The 21,740-nt window shown below is 39.4% G+C and overlaps 1 protein-coding gene across 1 annotated transcript in view; it reads right to left on the bottom strand.

Moving 5' to 3' along the window:
* The window catches only part of SLC38A9 (solute carrier family 38, member 9), a 41,473-nt gene extending 21,922 nt beyond the window's left edge, over nt 1-19,551 (bottom strand). Inside the window, exons 1-9 of the mRNA XM_009326932.1 lie at nt 19,405-19,551; nt 11,182-11,314; nt 10,490-10,611; nt 10,278-10,341; nt 10,073-10,166; nt 8,926-9,096; nt 6,248-6,307; nt 3,827-4,024; nt 783-890 (exon numbers count right to left, since the gene is read on the bottom strand). Of these exons, the coding sequence (XP_009325207.1) occupies nt 783-890; nt 3,827-4,024; nt 6,248-6,307; nt 8,926-9,096; nt 10,073-10,166; nt 10,278-10,341; nt 10,490-10,611; nt 11,182-11,314; nt 19,405-19,508 (1,054 nt within the window). The 5' untranslated portion in view covers nt 19,509-19,551. The remainder of the gene's footprint in view (nt 1-782; nt 891-3,826; nt 4,025-6,247; nt 6,308-8,925; nt 9,097-10,072; nt 10,167-10,277; nt 10,342-10,489; nt 10,612-11,181; nt 11,315-19,404) is intronic.
* Between the last annotated feature and the right edge of the window lie 2,189 nt (nt 19,552-21,740).

Here is a 21,740-nt window from a genome sequence, read left to right as displayed (position 1 = left end):
TGGTCATGCAATTTTGCCTGTTGTAAAAGGGAAAAACCAGCTAAGACCTAACCCCAGATCTCTCATTCCAAGCCTCCTAAAACAAGAAACTGATCTCTTTAGACTATCTGTTCATGCACTACCATTGTTTATGACTGTGACATCTCACCAGTAACTTGTAACAGTAATTTGGAAAGAACAAACAGCCACCAAAACAACATTCAAGAAAGAAAAGAAAACATACTGTAGAGCTAACAAGTGTTTAAAAGATAAGAGCTAAGATTATGGATTAAAACCTGAGACAGATTGGGAAGTACAGGAAAATCGTAATCATAAATTATGGTGAATGAGCTATTTCATTTAAGCAAGACAGTGTGTGGACAACTTATAGCACCTTTACCAGTCAGTCTGTCTACAGTTTGTCATTTGTAACTGCTACTGAAATAGGCATGATATGAAAATGGAGCATCTAGAACTTACTATAATATAGGCAAAACAGCACTATGACAAGCTCCCTGTCACATGATATATGTTGGAGACACCTCTGATGGGCACTCCTCCTCTCCTCCACAGTGTTGATACTGTCTCCTAATTAAGGAACATCACTGGGAAAGGGATTCCTTATCACTTTGTCACAAGGGATCCTTCCCAAGCCTCTACATGCAACATCAGACAGCATTTCCTCACTTTACTTATGTCACAGAGGTGTTAAAAGGCAAATGAGAAAGTAATTCATGAATTGCTTTAAAAAAATCTTAAACCCATCATATATATGCTTTTACGTGACATTTTAACTATTTTACCTGGTACAAAAAAATCATTCTCTGTAAACCAGTTGTATTCTAAGTGGATTCCCAGACGAGCAGCCTTTACAGTAACCAGAAAAACTAAGTAGACAACTGAAACCGTACCTAGAAAAGAGAAGAGTCAAACAAACACCATGAGGCAGTAGTATTTGTACTGTGTTTTGTTCTTGCTCCATCCAGCTAGTTACCAGTAGCCCAAACACTAAGGGTTGGTATTCATTCTTAAAAATACAGGCTAGGTTGAAATTTTCTTTTTCGTTATTTCTTTCATAGGTCAGAGAGAAAGAATAATGCACTTGCACCCAATGCAAGCTTTCTGAAAGTGGAGTGTCTGTTCTCCAGACACTGCAGTAGTGACAGTGGAAGAAGTACCCTGTAATCCCTGGTGCTGGGCAGGCAGGGAGGTCTCTAAGCAGTAACAGATCGGTTCCAGCTTCAGCTTTCAGGCTTTTTATCTAACATGAGACAAAGTCGGCCACAGTACTGCAACTATTACAACATCAAGTCAGTCATTAACTTTTTGAACCAAATGGCCCAATGAGATATGAATGTTTACTGCTGTTGTGAACTTTACACTGGGAGCTAGAAGCTGATAACAACATTTGATCGCTACTCATTTAAACATTGTCTTGATCATAACCTTGTATAACATTGACCATAGCACTAGATTTGCAATCCATCTCACTGGTTCAGAGGCATCCAGCAATACTCTGCACAGCTAGGACTACAGATAAGATCACAAATGGGTAGAAATGCCTTGCTGTGTCTGCATGTGGGATGGAAAGCATATGATCTTGGCTCCTGCCACTTGAAAGAGATAAGGGCAGAATAATAACTACCTAAAAATTGAAGAAAACTGTGCAACAGTAATTAAGGCTACTGCAATGCAACCTCCTGGTCAATAATACTGCTAGTCACCAGAGAACAGGCTATAAGTAAATAAAGACAAAGAAACAGCATATTTACAGTTTAGAATACAGATTCAGATAAGACATCATTTCATTCTAGCAATATCTCCAAGGTTAAAAACTAAATTGAAGAAATTATTTGATTACACAGAGCGTAGTCAAGGGATTAGGAAGATAAAAGGTTCTGTACTTGAAGATCAGCTTAACAGCTAAAATATTCTATAGTTTCCTAATGATTTAGGTTTCTGTAGGTGTAAAGATAAGTGGAAGTGCCCTATTAAGATTCATTTCAACATCTCAAAAATTGCCTTCCATTTTTTCTTGTCTTACAAATTTCAAGGTTTACAAAAATTAAGGCGACTTTGAACAGCTTCTGAATTACATAATCTACTGATGTTATAAGAAGTTTCACATTTTAATATTCAGGTTCTCAAATAAAAAAAATAGTTGCCCACGATAATGTGCTTATTTTAAAGAGATACAGTTATGGCTAGATCTCACTTGATAAAATATTTTCTTATCCCTAACGTTATATCTAGTCTACGTAAAAACCTTACTTTTTACACAGAAGCACTATCACTTACCCAAGTTCCTGTGTTGTATTTTCATTTAGTGGTTCCAGCAACAGCAGATCCAAGCTCTAATTAAGTGTCACACTGGAACAGAGGACAAACTACACCCTCAATTCCCTGTCCTCTACCTCCTTTACAATACTTTTCAACCCATTCTGTGACCCCCATCTCCTTTTCCCTTTCTCTTCATCCTGGGCTTCAATGCTATGCCCTCAGACCTCTCCTACTCCATAAACTGTGACCAACCCCACCCATGTGCTTTATCCACTTTACCAATCCCACTTGCCTTGGTCTTCTATCTCAAGACATGGAAGCAAGGAGAAGTCACAATTTTTGTCCTTGTAGTACAGAATAGGCCAGGGTATTGGGAGCTGGGGCAAAGCACAGCAGCAGGTTACACTGATTTGACTGATGTTGTGATTAATCAACTGATTGGTAGCAAGTGACTTCAGGTCAGAAGCAATTAATCTTTGGAAGTAACTGCCTGTGTGGAAACATTTATGAGATGAGGAACAGTATGCCTGTTTGTGCCAAAGTAGTATGCATCAAATGCTGCATAGTAGTATGTGTATCACCGTTTGAGAAAATCTGTTGTAAATATAGTGGAACTTGTTTTACAGGATTATGAAGGCAGCAAAGGAAAATAAACGAACTCCCTATTAACCATAAGACTCAAGCAAAGCAGGGTAGAAAGCCTGTGGGTGATTAACAAACCAACCAACAAACCACTCTGAGGCACAATATTGGCTGCCAGCAAACTACTGAAGAGTGGCTGGAAAGCTGCCTGTCAGAAAAGGACCTGGGGGTGCTGGTCAACAGCCGGCTGAACATGAGCTGGCAGCATGCCCAGGTGGCCAAGAAGGCCAATGGCATCCTGGCCTGTATCAGAAATAGTGTGGCCAGCAGGAGTAGGGAAGTGATCGTGCCCCTGTACTCGGCACTGGTGAGGCCACACCTCAAATACTGTGTTCAGTTTGGGGCCCCTCACTACAAGAAAGACATTGAGGTGCTGGAGTGTGTCCAGAGAAGGGCAACGAGGCTGGTGAAGGGTCTGGAGAACAAGTCTTATGAGGAGTGGCTGAGGGAACTGGGGTTGTTTAGCCTGGAGAAAAGGAGGCTGAGGGGAGACCTTGTCGCTCTCTACAACTACCTGAAAGGAGGTTGCAGCGAGGTGGGTGTTGGTCTCTTCTCCCAAGTAACAAGTGATAGGACGAGAGGAAATGGCCTCAAGTTGTGCCAGGGGAGGTTTAGATTGGGTATTAGGAAAAATTTCTTCACTGAAAGGGTTGTCAAGTATTGGAACAGCCTGCCCAGGGAAGTGGTTGAGTGCCCATCCCTGGAGGTATTTAAAAGACATGTAGATGTGGCACTTAAGGACATGGTTTAGTGGTGGACCTGGCAGTGCTAGGTTTACGGTTGGGCTCGATGATCTTAAAGGTTTTTTCCAACCTAGATGATGCTATTATACGATTCTATGATTCTACTCATTGGAGTAGCTTTCACTGTTTTCTATACATCTTAGCCACAATGAACCAATGCTTTAATAGTATTTGTTACTTACCCAGGACATTAAACTTTGCAAAGAAGGATGGAGACTTCAGATTTAGCAGGGGTAGAAGAACAGCAATCAGGTAAAATGGTACTGTTTGTGATTTGTTCCACCACTCCTCGAAGAGTTCAAAACCTGTATTGTTGCCAGAAGAGAACATCACACTCCTGTTCTGTGGTGGGTGACTGCTAGCAGCACTTGGACAAATGACTGGAAGAAAGGAAAAGAAAAATATCTCCAGATGAAAAGGGTTTTACTTGCACAGAATCTTCACAGCCAATGTCCCATAATTTCTGGAGAGTGTTCTACCTATGGGGAATAGGACCACTCAAAAGCAATGTTTGACAACTCAGTTTGTAACTTCTATTTGTTTTTTAATCAGGAATTAAGTGCTAAGATTTCACTGCTCAGCACCTTGCACTCTAAGCTGACAAGTGCTACAGTTCTTTCAGCCAAGCACAACAAAGATGCTAATTTGTCTGAAGCCTGAGCTGTGGCATAGGATCAGCCTTCAAGGTCACACACCTGTAACTAGGTCTGTTCAGTGCCTATGTGCACCTGCTGGAATCAAGTCATAGCAACACACCTCTGCATCTGGCTGTGTATTTAGCATTGTAATCTGCCCCTGCACACTTCAGCAAGATCATATGAACCAAGATGCAAGTGCATCTGTGTACAGAAAAGCCTATATTACTGTATGTTGCTCTGGGAACACACAAACTAAGGATCACAAGAAAGCTACTATAACAATTGGCAGGTCTAAAACTCATGCACCGAACCAAAACACCCTGTCATCTTGGTGCTGTGCCAGGTGCAAGTACCTCACTGCTAGACAACACAACAGAAGCAATTTAAGATATCCACCCATAACACTGCCAAAAGGGAATGTCACACTCCTGTTATATGGTGGCTGATCAATGGCAGCACCTGAACAAGTGACTGGAACAAAACCAACCAAATGAAAAGATCCCTTGATAAAAACGTGTTTATCTGATTTTTGTTAATATCAGCATTTCCTTCTAACACATGCCTACAAAGTTATGTGCTGAAATATGAACCTGTCTTACTGTTCTCATAATGTCTTATTTTAAATTTTGGCATTTCACAATACTTGATATCCTCCCTCCCACATTGGCTGCATGCCTGTTCTGTTACAAAGGCAAAGGTGTAAAAAATATTCTGTCAAATTTCTTGAGACCATTATGTTACTTTACTTCCAGCTTTATCATTTGCTTTCTCTCCATTGCTTGTAAGAGGATTGTTTCACAGACCTTGAAAAATGCTTTTGTTCTTATTGATCTCCTTGGTAGCCCTGAATGCCCTGCCAAGAGTCATTTGAGCATCTGGCAGCCCTTAATTTTGTGAAGCAGCTGCTTTAAATCTTCCAGTTGCTGGAGGATGCTGTGGAATATTGTTGTCTACTTTGCCTCCAAGTTATACCCCCTGCTGCATAAGAATGGCACAGAACAGCAGAAGCAGGAGAGAGCACAAGAGAAAGACCACTGCAGCAGCTATTGGTGCCTTGCTGCTAAGGACTGTAGGAGAAACAGGATTCAACACTAGCTCAAATGCAAATCAACTGTTTTTCAGAATTATTTCTCAACTCCTTCGCCTGACTCCAAACAGCTGCTCTCCAGAAACACAGCTGCAGCTAGTGTGACACACAGCTGTCTGGCTGGTACTGAAATGTTTTCCCATTCCCATAAGCACCAGGATAGAGAAAATTTTCTGCTTCATAACAAAGAACTACATGTTCAGTTACTATATATATTGGCAGGAAGATCAGAGGCTGACAACGCCTAGCTCCTGCCTTCATTCTACATTATTCTGCCTACGTAAGAACTCCCAACAGACCTATCTTCATACCTGACTGCAGTTTCTTCCCTTAGTTGTGTTAGACTCCCCACAAAACACAAGCGGATGCTCACGTAGCCTGACACTTGTTTCTTTTTGCGTTGTTCTTACAGCATTTTTTTAAATAAGAATGTTGCTGCAGAGGTGGTGAGGAGCAAAAATGCCCCAGCCAAGATTTCAAACAGTAAACAGATCCAACGTGCCTCAATTTTAGGGTTCGAAAGTTAAAATTCCCTAAGGCAATTCCTCATTGTGCAACTACTGTTAAGAGGTCTAACATTCATGGTTTTAAGGAGGATCTACCTGGATATACACAAACTTGTTATTTGCTTTTTAATCCTTATCCCCACCCCCAATTTCTTTCTCCCCGCCCCCCCCCAGTTATTAAGCTTTCCAAGTGTGTGATTATTTGTGGAAGTAGAAATCTAAAATAGAAAATTACAGTTTTTTTAAAAACAGATAGTTAGAACTTACAATATACACTTTATAACTGGAATGTGGTTAGGCATGGAAACACAATGATTTGCCTTTAAATATGCCCCCAAACCAGGAAACACAATACTAGTAAGTGATTCTTACCTTTGTTACTTCCATTCGTGCCAGGAACAATATCTGTTACATTAATGTAATGAAAAAAGTCTGAAAAGAAGAAGAAAATCTTACTATCAATGTCCCAAACCTGCTATTAGGCTTTTGTCTGTTGACTTGATAAAAATTAAGTAAGGAAATATTTTGGAAAATTACATCAGAGGCACGATCCAGCAGCTTGCACTCCCCCCAACCCCAAGTGGGTATTTGAAAACTTTCTTTTAGAAGTGTTTTAAAGTAGCCCCCCCACTGCACTACTTTCTTCTCAGCAGCCCTGTCCATTTATGAAGTTCCCAAGCCTCCCCTCCCAGCTGCTCATTCCTGTTCCCCCAGCACACCTCTGCTTGTCCCAGCTCCTCAGTCTGCAGTGTTGTACAGTAGGTTAGTAAGGAGATGCATCTTAAAACCAGCCTCTTCTGGGACAGAAAAAAAGTGCATGCAACCATACCCTTAGTCCAGGTGGTATTATACAGAAAAAGGTTCCCCTACTCATTCTTCTAATCTCTTTTTCAGAAGAGGTTCTGGTGGGATGCTTTTTTCGTGTTGTATTTTAAAGAAGGGAATCTCTGGTAAAAGGTTTAAGTCTCACTGTCTACAGTCATCTCTAGTAGTATTTTGTTTCCAAAACACTCCTGTGCTACTTTACTGCTCTGCCACACCAGATATTTTTTAGTTTCTGCAACTTCAACATATGAGAGTATTGGATAGCAGTTTCCTTATATTTATGTATATATACACACAGAAAATGTCCATCAGCTTGGAAATTTAATTAGTGTGTCTCTGGTTAAAATTTGCTTCTGCTGCATGTGGGAGTATTATGCACACAGAAATTCAACTGGGGCAGTAGGCCTCATATTTTTTAAATGCAATTAACAGCAGCTTGTTTCTCATAAAGAAAGCAAGGTCTTGTGGGAAGAAAACTGTTTTTTTTTCTTCATCTTGCTTTATGACACCCTGAATCACAATTGAGTTTCTCATACTTATTCATATCAGTACAGTGTATACAACAATCAGAAGATTTAACTAAAATCATTTGTCACCTCCTTACTTCACCATTTCGTGTTGCTACTTAAAATAAGTACCTAGAGTGAAGCCACCGAAAGAATTGATAGCTCTTACAGAATTAGAGCACTTTAAAATTAGTTATAGACGCATAGCCAACTTATGTTTTCTCTGTACTTTTTAAAAGTGTTTTAGGACTAGCAATTGCATTTGTGGATTTATTTCTGTTCCATAAAACAAAAACACAACAAAAGCATGGGACATCATGTTAAAAAAAATAAAAAAGACAGGATACCATACTTGGCTTATAGTTCTTGCATTCTTTGCGTACTACTAATTTCTAGACCATTGTCCTTCAGGAAATCAATTTGTTCCCACCTAAATTGTGTGTGCAGATTTTTTTAAAAAGTCATCTGAATGTACTAGAATTAAATACAGTAGCCTGCTTAGAATAACTTAGAAATGCATGGCTAGAAGATGCCATTATGTCAAACCTACATTCTATTACCTATTTTATAACCTAGTAATTAAGTAGCCACAATGAAAGTTAGGACAAGAATCCAATGATTAAAGTTATCACAGAGCAAACAACTTAAGTAAGAACCCCCAACAAATATAGCTAAGTGATAAAATAACATGCCAATCTCAGGAAAAAGCAGGACTTTTTCCCTAGAAAAGGAACTGTTTTGATCATTCTGAAATTTGCCTATTAGAATCAGAGTTATTTGGTTTAGAATAATTTAGGATTAAAGTGCTAACCTTACTAAAAAAACCCCAAAGTCTAAAATGAAAGGGCCTTAACAACATATGAATTAGGTCAGCTGTAAAATACACCAGTCGTTAACCAACAAAGTAAAGTATGTCCTTCAGGGACAGTGAGAACTCTAAACATTGTTTAAGAGGTATAAGTGTCTGTGCTGTTATTTGCCTCAGAGATTTGTTAATTACCTTCAAAACAGAAACTCTTATATCTTAGTCGTGCTTTTCAACACTATGAGTCAGATTTTCAAAGCTCTCAATTCCATCATTTATTCACACAACTCTACATACCTAATTGATGGTATCCACAAAAGCTTGTGTGTCTGTGCACGTACAAGAGTGTAAATAATGAATATGTTTTCTTTTGTAGCAATGCCAGTCTAAGAATCATTCTTTCACTGCGCTACAGTTCATCATTCCTTCAGGGACGCTTGCAAAAACTTTCTATATGGCAGCACTCTAAGTGCGTTTGCTGAAATCTAGAATGAAACTAGATTTTTTTTTCTCATTAACCTGGATCATTTCAACAGCCTAGCCTGTTATATGGCTGTTCAAATAGTTACACCCATGCAAACAAGGGGGGAGTGAAAATACAAAGTGGAAACAAACAACCAGGTTTGGGTTGTTTAAACTACTCCAAGAAGCCTCATTACTGACACGCAAATCAGATAATTGGTATTTTGTCTTTCATTAAACCCACACTTTGAAGCCAGTTTCTCAATCTCCCAAAAACATACATGACTGTGCCCATAACTCCACATACAGTTACTTATTATCACTTGACTTTTCATGCAAAGTAACATAAAAATAAAGATTAAGTAAAATGGACAATCCTTTTTCAGTGTAAAGGAAAGTCTTGATCTTTCCCCAAGATAGCTGTTAAAAGTTAACCAAAAACATCTACTTACTGTATATAAACTTTCCTGTGTTGAACAGAAAGTTGGACATAAGCACCCAATAAACAACCATGGCTCCAACAAGTGATACCATAGAAAATAAGAGGCTTGACCATTGACCAAATGATCCAAAGTAATACTTGCAAACATCTGGGAATTCCCAGTTTGAGGTATCTATTAAAGCTGAAGAAGATACAAAAAACAGAAACATATCTGAACAAAATGTTATATTAGAATCAGTAGAACTCTTCATGACAGGATATGTTCCTGTTTCAGTATATTCTGACACAAAATCACAGTGCTTCCAAGGGCTAAGAAGATTGCTGTTAACTTGAAAGTATAACACTCATTAGGTGTTTGGCTGAAGGAGCCTGAAGAAGTAGAGGCTTTTATTGTGACCATACTACTACTCGAGTACTTCCAGAAGCACTGGAATAAGACATGGTGGCAAAAAATGCAGCCATGCATTTGCAGCTAAAGCCTTTTGCAGGACTTATGGCAAAGTAGGCCAGACCATGAACTAGTCCTCAACAATGCCCTGAAATGAGTTGTCACAAACTGGAGGTCTTAACTGCCTTTATTTGAGTAAGTGAGGGGTTAGTTTATGTATAAAAGCACCAACTACAAAAGCTCCAAGATGAGTTTTGAACAATAAAAAAGTACATTCTAAGTTGAACCACTGTCAGTGAGGCAATTGTCCATAAATTGCTTCCAACACAGAATAAATACAAGTATTAGGGTAGTACAGGCATACAACACAAGTGGATGCAGCTACAGCCCATGCTGTTCCACTCTGGAACATGATCAGAAATACATGTAGAGAACTGGACAGTGCTTATGGAGAAGGGAAGCCTCTAACTACGGAAGTCCCCAAACACTTAGTAAGTGAACATCTGAAAATGTTGCCTGCCAAGAATTTGGGTCTGGCTGTAACACTTAGGTCCCACGGAACTGGAGCATAATCTAATAAGGGAAGGCAGACATTTAGCTTACAGAGCTTAGAGCCAGACTACAAAAGTAGAGAGACATTCAAAGGAACAGCTTTTATTTGCAGGTCAGGTCTAACATACAGTAAAGACACAGAAAAACTAAGAATCTATTAGATCTCTGTATTTCACACTTAACAAATACTTGCGTTACGAAGCTTTGTATTTCTTACGTATCATTTTCCGTGATTTCACAACTCTGTAGCAGCAATAAAGAGTCAAAATGCCCATCAGTAAGATGAGAATGATTCCAGAAGTAAAGCCTGCCTGTTAAGGGGGAGAAACACAGTTTACTTTATCAATAACACTACAGAAAAATGAAGAGCAAGCCATGTTGCCAAAAACATTTTTATGTACATACAGTTTTGATAGTTTTACCTGTTTTATTCCCCATGGGATACTTAATATAGATGTACCCATCATTGTATTCCATATCATAAATCTAGGAAGAAAAGAAAAAAGCCAGTGAATAATTTAAGAAGCACTCTTACTTCATACTATCCTCTTAGCTACAATAGTTATGCATACAATATAGAACACTCAATAATAACGCATTTTCTGGCTAATATATGGCAAGGTGCTTAACATACATTGTCACTATACTGGAGTTTTTACCATAGCCGTCTGTGCAACTGTCAACTTTAAAAGCAGTTCCTAATGGACTGTACACGTAGATTTCATCAGGAGCTGGAAGTACATGATCAGGAGCAATCTAACAAATGGATAAAAAACCAAGATTTATTAACACCAAAGTAACTGTTGTCCCAAATACAGCAAGCCAACTGTTGTAAATCACAAAATCTTTTAATGAAAAGTGCATTTAAAAAAAGGTTGGACTACATTAATTTTCTCCCCACAAAAAAAACCAGATGGTAAGATTTTTAGTTAGATAGCAGAAAAATAGATTTTTCTTCTGCAAAATGTCTGTAACATACTATGCACAGATCATGCTAGTTCAATCATTGCAGCTGACCACTGCTTAAAATCCTCTCATAGATGGGAGATATGAGTACACACATCTGGGCAGCCTGGACCACTGTTACAAAATTCAAGCTGTTGGTATATTTTCTTTGGATGGTGAAGGTGTTGCACAAGAAGTCAATCACAACTTGTGATAACACAAGACCTTGTTAAGGCACTCAGCTACTAGGTATTTATTTCAAAGCAAGCTGCAGAGCGATTCTCCCCCTACCTTTATTTGAGCTTCTTTTATAAACCTAGGCTGGGGAAGACCCAACATCCCAGAGACCACTCAGTTAATCTGACCCTGTCTTTGCCTTACCAATGCCCTGTCTGCAGGAGACGTGAGCCTGCTATAGTAATGAATCCGCTTATTCATTGCTGAAGCTTCATCAGTGACTCTTTGCATGTCATCATTCACACTGACTATGTTTGTAGGCTCCACATGAAATGGTCTGAAGGAGGGAAAAAAAAGAAAGAAAAGGAAAACCCGTAAAAACCTAGAACATAAGAGCTAACATACAACTCAGAACAGTTTAGCATCACTCAGGATGAGTTTGTCATTCACTGACACAAAGCAAATGCAAAAATATCACTGCCATGAAGGAAGCTGCCATCCATGAAAGAACCGTGTGTTTATACCATCCATATTAAAATGGCCTCTTGCCCAGATTCTGTGGGGCAGCCTAACATCAAAATTCAGACCTAATATCCGGTCTATTAGTTCTCAACAATGAGTCACGCCAGAACTACATGTTAATAAACTTGGCCAAGCTTATTAGTGCTTATAACTGATGTTGCTAGAACTAGTGATGAGGAACAGAGGTAGAAACAGAAAGTGTGAGAATGCAGAAGCAGAAAGAAGACAGAGAAAAAGAGAGGAATGAGTGATGGTAATGAGGACCACCTATGAAAAGGCTAGGAACTAGTAATCTAGCTGAAAAAACTGTATCAAATTATGTTTAATGGGGAGGAACCAAGCCCAAGTAAGTCCATGTGCTCGTACTATTTTTAAGCCAACGCAGCCGGGAATGGAATTTGTCATGGAACATGGAAAAATAGATGCCCATTTGCAGTTCTGAACTACTTCAAAACTTCCCTTCAGATTTAATTAGGGTAATCATAGAGAACAGGACTGTCATCAACAGAAGTCCTACATTGCTCATACAGAGATGCACAGAATACAGGTGGTCTCTCTTCCCTCTTCCTCAGCTGAGTTAGACTGCAGGCACGGTCACAGACACTAAAGGAGAAAGCAGCCACACCACACACCCCTTGTTTTCTCCGCACACACACAGGTACAGAGCAATCAGAGTCAAAGCTGCTCCTAAAGTTACAACACAACATAAATCTAGCTTCATGCAAGGGGTGCTACCAGAGATATGCAACCTAATCAAGATATTGCAGAGATTTTTTTTTTACCCAAGTATAATTTACTTCCATATAGGCATACTATACTATTGCCTAAATGTGACATTCACTCCTAGCACTGACAGGCAAATTTCTCAAACAAGAGAGGGGATACTGGTGACCTGTAAGCCTTGATACAGGGTTTTGGGTTTTTTTCCCTTTCACCAGTGTTTTTAATTCCTAAAGCAATCTCAACAGCTTTCTGATCTTCCTCTTCCAGGTTGATGTTTAAATCACTCAGAAACAAGAACCACACCAAAACCAGAACTCACAAAAGTACAGATCACAACAAGTTTCAGACTACCAAGAGCAGAAATTAGGTCAGCAATAAATACATGCCATTTTTGCTGTAATATAAGCAAAGCCTATTTGAATTGACTGTTTTTCAATAGCCATTTCTGGCTCAGACTACAAAGGAACTTAGTCAACCACTCCTGCCCCAGGTCTCAATACTGTGACAAAGGTCCCATTCTCTTTCCCAGTGAATCATTAAGCATTTGCACCATGGCACCACCTTTTATCTGGATGGAAGAACAGGAATACAGCTCTGAAGCTGGTTTTTATATCTTTGGAAGAGATGAAGGCAGGTCCTTATTCCTGTGTGCTTAAGGGGACACAGCAGGTAAGAGTATTTACGGGACTAATAAAAACTGACTGACGAAAGTGGAAAACAGAGAAAAATAACTTCCTTTCTCCACAAATTCATTCTTTCCTTCGTCTTAGACTTCATTAATTCTTACATCTTCCTTCATCATGGAAAAAATGGCTTAGATTTGCTAAGTCATTTCCCACTTGCGGAAATGAAAGTGAACACACTTTCAATTTTTAAAACATTCTCAATTGACTCTTTTTTTCCGATGTCTACAACATGAAGGGGGAAATCCCTGTTTGGTGTGTGGACTTCTGTGGTGTTCTTATAAATAATTAAGAGAGATACCGCAATTAAACAGGAATATATTTTAAGCAATAGCTTTATTACTCAAGTCAGAGACACACAGGGCTAACTAATTCCATAGGTCCATAATGTACAAAAATACTCATGGACTGTCAGCTCTAAAGGACTTCACTTGTTTTAGCTTAAAATTTATTGGGTTGATCCAATCATTGGACACTGCTAAAAAATATTTCATTAGAAGACCTGTAAAATAAGACTGTAATTATGAAAACGGGAAACGTAACATGTTTAAACGCCTCCCCACCCCCAGTCAGCTCTCTGCTGTTCTCTTTTTGGATCACTGACACATGTTATATTTAGAACACAAGAAGTATGTGTTTTGCTAATTATACAGCAGCTGCATAGTGTGAAGAGCTTCATGAGGACTATGTCTTTCCCCATCTCTAGTTAATATTATTAGTACAAGCCCACAATCTTCCATTGCTACTGTGGAAAAATTACATTGAGACAATGTCTACATTTTGTTTCAAAGCGAGCAGATCTGTGGCAAATATTTCCTTCAAAATGGTGTTCAACAACTGCTGACATGGATGTCAGAGAAAAGTCTTCCAGACTGGAAGACTGTGGGAGATTATTTTTTAAAGCAATTCAAGTTAAAGCCATGGATGATTTTGAAATTAAAATAACAGAAAACATAAATATAACATCCTATTTTATGGGGAAAGCAGTGTTGTTAGTCAACAACCAAACAAATACGAAGAAAAAATTTCATGTGCAGCAAAAACATGTCTGTCTGAAGGAAAGAAATTCTTTAAAGAAAGATATTTCATTTTCTTCAGTATTATGAACAGAGTCTGGATTGAACAAGCAATTTATGGTCCAGTACAAAACAGAAGGGTATAATCCAGAATCCAATCTATGGGTGAGGAATAAAGAATTAAACAACCCCAAAGAACTTCTATATATCTGTTGCTGCTGCTTCCTGCCTGGAGGAGTGCACATGTTTAATGCTGCCAGCACTTGGGCTACTTCCCTTCTTGATCCCTTCTGGTGCGCATCTGTTGAGAATGAAAATGATCTAAAGCAGCAATTAATTTTCTTTTTCTCAGGGTACCACTGCACCTCTAGTCTTACTGAGCAAGTGACTATGCTAAAATAGACTGTCCACCCATCAGTTTTATGGTTGTTAAGAGATCTCTTCGAAAACATCAGTTTGACTTGGAAGCTATGCGGGCAGACTGGGATGCAACCTTCCTCCCTGATCTCCACTAGGAAAGGGTAGCACTCTGTCTAGGATCAAGGTCATTTCCCAGCCCCCACCTACACCCAGGTCAAAGACTGGTTGTAGGGCATATTCAGAAGTTTGAGAAGCTCTCAAAGAAGTTCTCAAAGACTGAGATTTTCAAAGCCCAAAGCAGGTAGGATATAATCTGGGATGTATTTTGGAAAAATCTCTTTAGGGACCTTAAGCCTAGCAGACAAGCACTCTGTACATGCAAGCACCAGCAGCTGAAACAGATTCCTAGAAAACTTTCTGATTTATACAGGCAATCACATTATATCTCTCATGTGGCAAAATGATTATGAAAAGGATGTGGGACAATGTGATCTGGGGGAAGGGGAGAGGTAACATGACTGGAGGGTGTGACTATTAATGCAAAACAGTGCAGACAATTTCCATGCATTGAGATAAACTATGGTGTCCAATGAGTTTATTATACCCATACTAAAAAAACACAGTTACAATTTGTATTTCAATAGCTAGCCTGAAAAACAATGCTCTTTTTACCAGGGCAAACACACCAGTAAAACACAGCTGTTTTCCACACCATGAGTATGGGCAAGACGCAGGATCTCATGCAGGAGGTCCCCACCTCCCATACACTACACCCGGCACATGTACTTAAGAAACCATTCCCAGAAAACTGCAGCTACACTTATCTGCCAGTCATTTCTCACTCACACAAAGGGACAGTTAATAAGAATTCTAGTGCTGGTCCAGGAAAAGAAAGAAGAGGAACTTCTGTCCAAACTTCCTCACATTATGAACTTGGGCAGCAATTTTTGCAAGCAAAGAAAATGAAAAGAGATGCTCATGATTAAAATTGTTTCCAAATATTGTGCTAGGCAAAGTTCAAGTGTTGGATTTGGACGGTTAGGGGGAACAGCACAATAGGAAAATTTGTTTGCCAAACTACATACAATCTTGCAACTGCTAGCATTCATAAGGGTGCTACATCTTTTTTCTGGATATTTTCAGCAATGTACTACATCTTGCAGAGCAATGAAGCAGTATGGCAAATACCTATCTCAAGAAGTTTTAAATTAAATAATACTGTTTTCCAAGTACCTTTGCTGAAATATTTTTAGAGAGCAAGCAACTGGTTCTGGACATCTGATCAAAAGTAGTGTTCTGAGTATTGAGCTGTTATAATACAACTTTTCGTGTCAGTGTGTGTTTTGGCTCTACATGATGGTATTAATGACTTCACATTAGACAAACTTTTCATATTTAAACAAATATGAAAAAAACCCTCTCTACAGGATGCTGAACAATTTCTTTCCTCTCCTCCAAAAAGACCACGAGGAGCCACTTTAGCTTACTGCACAGAGTTCTTTGACACCCCACATCAATCAGTTACTTTTCAGGGATGCGATAGGATTATTACACAGAAATAAAGCTAGTAAATTCCTATGGCTTTATTGTTTTATTGAGTCACCAAATTATTATAGGAATGCTGTACATGGCACAGGAGAAACTGAGGACTAAAACTGATTCACTATCATGGAAATTAAAGTAAGCAGAAAAAGTAATAATGAAAAGACTATACTTACAGGTTGCTATTTCTTAATCGGGAACTGCCTATCTGGATAGGAACATTGCAGATGTCAGTGCACTTTCTCTTAAGGAAACCTGTTCCAAAGAATTCCATGACAGACTTGATTTTTACTTTCTAAGCTGTCTGAATTTACATAAGCATTGTAAACGGTATGCTTACAGTTTATCGTATAAGATCTTATTCTCTTGGTGATATGTTTTACTTAAACTTTTTCCACATTCATATCACCATTGTCATTATAATGATTACAGCATGACCACACAAGTATCTTAAAATGCTGGATGCAGAACCAAAATAACCTTTCAGAGCAGAATACTAAGTCACCTCTGTTTCTCACAGGATACACATTTTAACAAATAATCACAAGCTTTACCATACCACATTTCAAGGACTGTTCCCTCTTCTGTGTCAAAGGCAAAGCTATTCTACTCTTCTCTTACAAGGAAGTACGAAGGTTCTTAATTAAGAAGGTTCTTATTCTTCCCAGTTAGGAAGCAGTAACATTAGGAATTAGTAAAAATTAGCCACACAGAAAAATGAAAAGCAGGCAATGGAATAAAAAGACCTCATGGGTGTGGAGTGGTAAAAGCATAATGAATGCAGAAACGGTAGTTTTGCACAGGTTAGTCCCGACCATTGTCTACCTTTTTGTAAGTTCAAAGAACTTTGAAAATAAAAGGGAACCAACCATTTTTGCATGAAAAAGGCTTCTGACTGCCATCTACAGACACTGTCTAATTTATAACTGTTTAATTTCACCTACTGATCTCTTACATTGTGTGAGAACACTACGGGACTTCAAAAAGAATAGAAAAAGGAAGAAGGCTTGATCTCCCTTTAGCAGGGGGCACTGTCAAGTTTTTTCATGTGCAAAACAACTAACACAAAACATCATTTGTTTCTTTGAAGGTTTAAGTATTCCTGAAGACAACTGGAGTATCTGTTGACAATAAATAGATGTAAAGAGCAGTCAGAAGAAAAAAAGAAACTCCCTCTCTTGCATACAATGATCATCAATAAGCAATTGCAGCAATGACATTCTAGTTTTTAAAGTGACTTACAAAACGGGCAAAACACGCCTAATATGGTGTGAGTAATTCGGGTCATTGTGAAGAACAATAACATCCTCTTTAAGAGGATTAAAAGTGGATTTGTATTTCCCCCAAATTAGCAAAAGAATACTAAACAAAATAATTTACAACTCTAAAAAACAATTAGCTTTACTGTTCTTATGTAAACACTGAAAAGCATACCTTTCAAAAATCCCAAATCCTCCAAGCTGTTAAGAAAACCAAATAACTATGTAAATGCCATCAAATCTCAAACCCAAACAAAAGAACAGAACAGCACTAAGAAAGACAAACAGCGATTATAAGCAAATCACACAAAACACTTCAAGAGCTATCTCAGTCAAAGCAAAATGACCACCCACCAACATCTTATCAGGTTTCTGAAGAGCGAGTTAAAAAAGGAGCGAACTAAGCAGAGCAAATCACGTACTATTGCACTTGCACTGTTTGATACTTTTATGCATGATAAACCTCTCTCCCTAGAGCTGCTACTCCCTAAAGCTCTAACGAAGAAGCCCTTCAAACTGCCCACTGCTCTGACCACGCCTGACACAGACCCTGATGACCTGTTCTACCTCATTCCTTCTTCTAAAGATCGCACCACCTCTTCTAATACGCAGAGATGGAGTTCAGCCTTGTTTGGCCTTACTGCAATTTCCAGGCCTTCCTGATATCCCAGGGCTCATGCCCTTCATCTTTGTGCCTCTGCACGCTTGGAAGGCAAAAGACTAGGTTGTAGAAAATGGGAGAATGAACTCAGGGGAGGAGCAATAAGGACAAAGTGGACGGATCTGGAAAGCTGGAGGTTGGAACACAATCCAAGTACACGCTTCTGCTTTTCGGGAGGGAATCAAATACTACATGCTATGACCTTTTATGAAGTTGAGTATCCAAACTTAAGAAATCACAAGGAAAAAAACACACAATGAAGAAACAATACCTAACATCACTTTTGAAAAGTGGATCTTGGCATTTCGATGTATCACAAAGGTGTAAACTTCTCTCGTTGCTCCTGCATCACCACACAACCTGAAACCCATGTTGTGTCAAACACAACGCATACTTCCTCCGACACAAGGAGCTCCCAAAATCCATACAAATTAGCAGTTGTCTTATGCCAGGAGGGCCTCAGACATTCCTCAGAAAGAATATAAAGCAAGAATTCATTTTGCACATTTCCTTTTTCCACCTGAAAGTAGTCTACAGTTTCCTCATCTTTATATACACAATTCTGTATGCTCCTACACCTGTGCTCTGTTTGTTCCCCTGGGCTCACTCAGACCCTTATTCTCCCTCCTTTGCTCACAGAGAAAAAAGAGATTGGTTAGCCCCTGGCTAACGTGTAAGCAGGCTCTCATGTTTTTCCAAAGCTGCAGGCTGGGACAGCAGCAAAACACTATAATCAAGAACTCTCTCCTTGCTGGAGTGGGCCCCAACAAGAGGATTTTGTATACAACAGTGCCATCTTCAGTTCCTTCAGGAAAACTGCTCTACTGAAATAAGATGCTGGATGCAAAGGGCAAAACAAAGAGCCAGAAACAGGGTCCAAGGGGCAGCACGCGGCTATTCCTTTGTCTAAAAAAGCAGAGCTGGTGCCTCCAGCTAGCATAAGGTTAGTTCCCACTCCAATCTCAAACTGGCTCCAGGACCAGCTCACAGAAATCTTAACTGCAACAGCAGAGGAAGTCTCCCACTCCTACCTCCTTTGGGGGACAGAGCTGTTAAACTCTAAGAAAATATGCAAAACAACCACTTAGCTAGATGTGTATTATATTCACAGGCATGGCAAAAAGGCTTGGGCTGCCGAATTTTTCACATTTGCTCAATCTCAAAAAATACTGAAGTTTTTTCTTAAAAGCAGTAAAGGTCACTCAATTCCCTCAGTACTAGCAAATAAAGTTTTCCAGCATCACCTGCACAGTGCATACAGAGCCATTTACACATACCAACAGCCATTTATCTACACCACCTGGCAAGCTTTCTTGCATAGTCTTAACATTCAGTTTGTTGTGCTAAATAAAAACCATCATGCTTCAGTATACACTCATGATATTCAGTGTTTGAAGCCACATGCCAAGTTCTTATCAGAGCACTCTCTCTGAAGTGATGTCAATAGAAAAGTCTTACTCTTATAAACAAAACACAATATGAACATCTGTTCACCTGGTGCTTGGAAATAATATCATACAGAGACAAAGTAGGAACTGTTTGTACTCAGATCCTGGTTTTCAAACATTAGTCTTCTGTCTTTGTAGGATTCTGTTGCTAAAAGCAAAGATTAAACAACTCATTGCTATATAATCATTCTGTAGGTTCAGCCTTCCTCATACCTTTTGCACTTAAAATCTTCTGGATTAAACTGTATATTCATGATTCCATAATTGCTTTCATCGCCTCCCACAGGAACCAAGAGAGGTTTGGTATCCTCTTCCATATTTGGTGAATGTGCCTCCTTCTAGAGTTAGTCAGTTATTCTGACCTAAAAAAAAGGAAATGAGACAACTGCAGTTAAGTAAAACTGTGTCCCTGCTACGAATTTAACACTGGCAGAGCCCCACAGCTTCAGAAGCTCTAGAAAATCCCTTCAGCTTGCCACTTGAGAATTGTTATTCCATAACACAAACATCACGGGCCAAGTACAGCAGGGACAGTAATTTTTACAACACACTATCCATTTAAGTGAAGTGGTCAATGTACAATTGTGCTCTGAATCTCTTTTAGCACTGCAACAGGCAATATAAATTGAAGGAATATGGTGGATGCTGTTGCTTATATTGGGACTGAAACACAGGTTTGTAAAAAGTTTGGCTTGGAATCTCAGTTTCCTTTGAGCTACCACAGCTAAGAATCAAGTCCACCATGTGCAAATTAAGGTTAGGTGTATTCATATGTACGTCTTATCTTCCTGCTTTCAAAGCATGGGACTCCTTTTCTTACTGCTCCACTGTAAGACCACTGTGATTTTTAAAGGAACTGTATTTCCAATTTGTAATAGTACAGCTGAGAACAATTTATCACAGTTATTAGGGACTATTGTTTCACTAAATTAGTTCAAACTTTGCAGCAGACACATATGCAGTTTTCCAGTGTATTTCCCAGAATAAAGATCAGATTATTGTAGTCTACAGTGTCCAGGCTCTTTGAATTAAAGGCAATGAAGGGTTTAATAATGCATTAATAATAATGTACTACATGCATTCAGAGCACTCCTGGCCAAACAATGGGGAGCAGATTGCTTTTAAGCTAAAGGAATTCTACTTAGACTGAATTACAGTCCTCACATGGGACTTGCTGTGGTCTTGTTGTGTGCAGCTGAACAAACGTAATGGCTTTAATAGCTCTCATCCCTGCTACCTCCTGAAGAATTCCTCAGCCAGGACTCCTTCTTCAAACAAATATGGTAGAGTCCCCCCTGCTCTTTCAAGGGGACTGTTTTCTGATGCTTTAGAATGTTAGACAGGAAAGATAGATGAGAACCAGAGCTGGCACAAGATAAGGAAGGATGGCACTGGATGTTTGAAACCTGGGGTGGTGATGGTCTAAAGTAAGATAGAAAGAACAAGATGTGTATCATTCTTCTGCATCTTCATGGAAATACACTGTAAAGGCCCAATCCCAGAAATTACATCAACCTAAGTTAAGCACCAACATGGCTCTATCCCTTCCTAGCTGCATGTCGCCAATCCTCTTGCATTAGCTTATCCTGCTAATGCTTCTGGCAAAAAAACAAGAATCTGAAGGAGGGGATGAGAAAGGAAGAAAAGTTAGCAGTTTTCAACCATGTCGACTCTCTGGCGTTCAAACAATTGCTAAAGGAGGAGTGGGAAAACACTGAAGGATTGTGTTGGGGGTACTGCAGACGCACTAAGACTGGCTCAACCTGCTGAGGAAGTACATTTTAGAGGACAGGAACCCACTCCCCCTCTCCCTCCCCATCCCGGGTGTGCTGAGCACAGGTAATCGCTCTCTGCTCTCAAGGGGAGGGGACCACTGGAGGCTCCAGTTCATGGAAATGCTACTCAAAGCACTAGTCCTGTCCTTGACAGCTCAAGGGCATTTGTGTGATCTCACACTAAACTGGACTGGGAAGACTGATCGAATTGAAAATTAACCATTCTTTCCCTTGCTTTAAATCCAAATCAGTGTTGAGCTTGGGGCTTGTTGTCTGGCAGCACACACTTGCATGCTTGTGCAAAGGAGGGAATAATGCATGGGCAAAGCCATTTTATCTGGCAGTGCTGCCAGTTTCCTCCTAGTTTCAGCATCCATGACAAGATTTGAATGAAGTTACTAAGTTTAGAGGCATGAGTTTGAGTTTAAAGGCATCATTTTCTTTTGTTCATTTTAGCTCTTTGAGAGGACATAATAAGTGATCAGTGATAATAATCCAGGCAATCTTAAGAGCCTCATTTGCACTCTCTGATAGCATCCTCTTTCTCTTGCACTTCATTTTTTGTGTCACGCTATCTAAAGCTTTTTTCCTCTCCTCTTTCCAGCCTTTCCAAGATGGGGCTTCTCTTACCTACCTTAACTTACTGCTTCCTCTCTTCTGCCACTCTAGCCCTTCTATAAACCATCAGTTCAGATTCTTTACCCTAAAGTCCTTCCCTTGCACATCATTGCTGCTGGTTCTTTGGCCTCAACAGAACATCTTACATTCTCTGGT

Source organism: Pygoscelis adeliae, unplaced genomic scaffold, assembly GCF_000699105.1.
Source record: "Pygoscelis adeliae isolate BGI_AS28 unplaced genomic scaffold, ASM69910v1 Scaffold116, whole genome shotgun sequence".
NCBI lineage: Eukaryota > Metazoa > Chordata > Aves > Sphenisciformes > Spheniscidae > Pygoscelis > Pygoscelis adeliae.
This window is presented reverse-complemented; position numbering and strand designations above follow the sequence as displayed.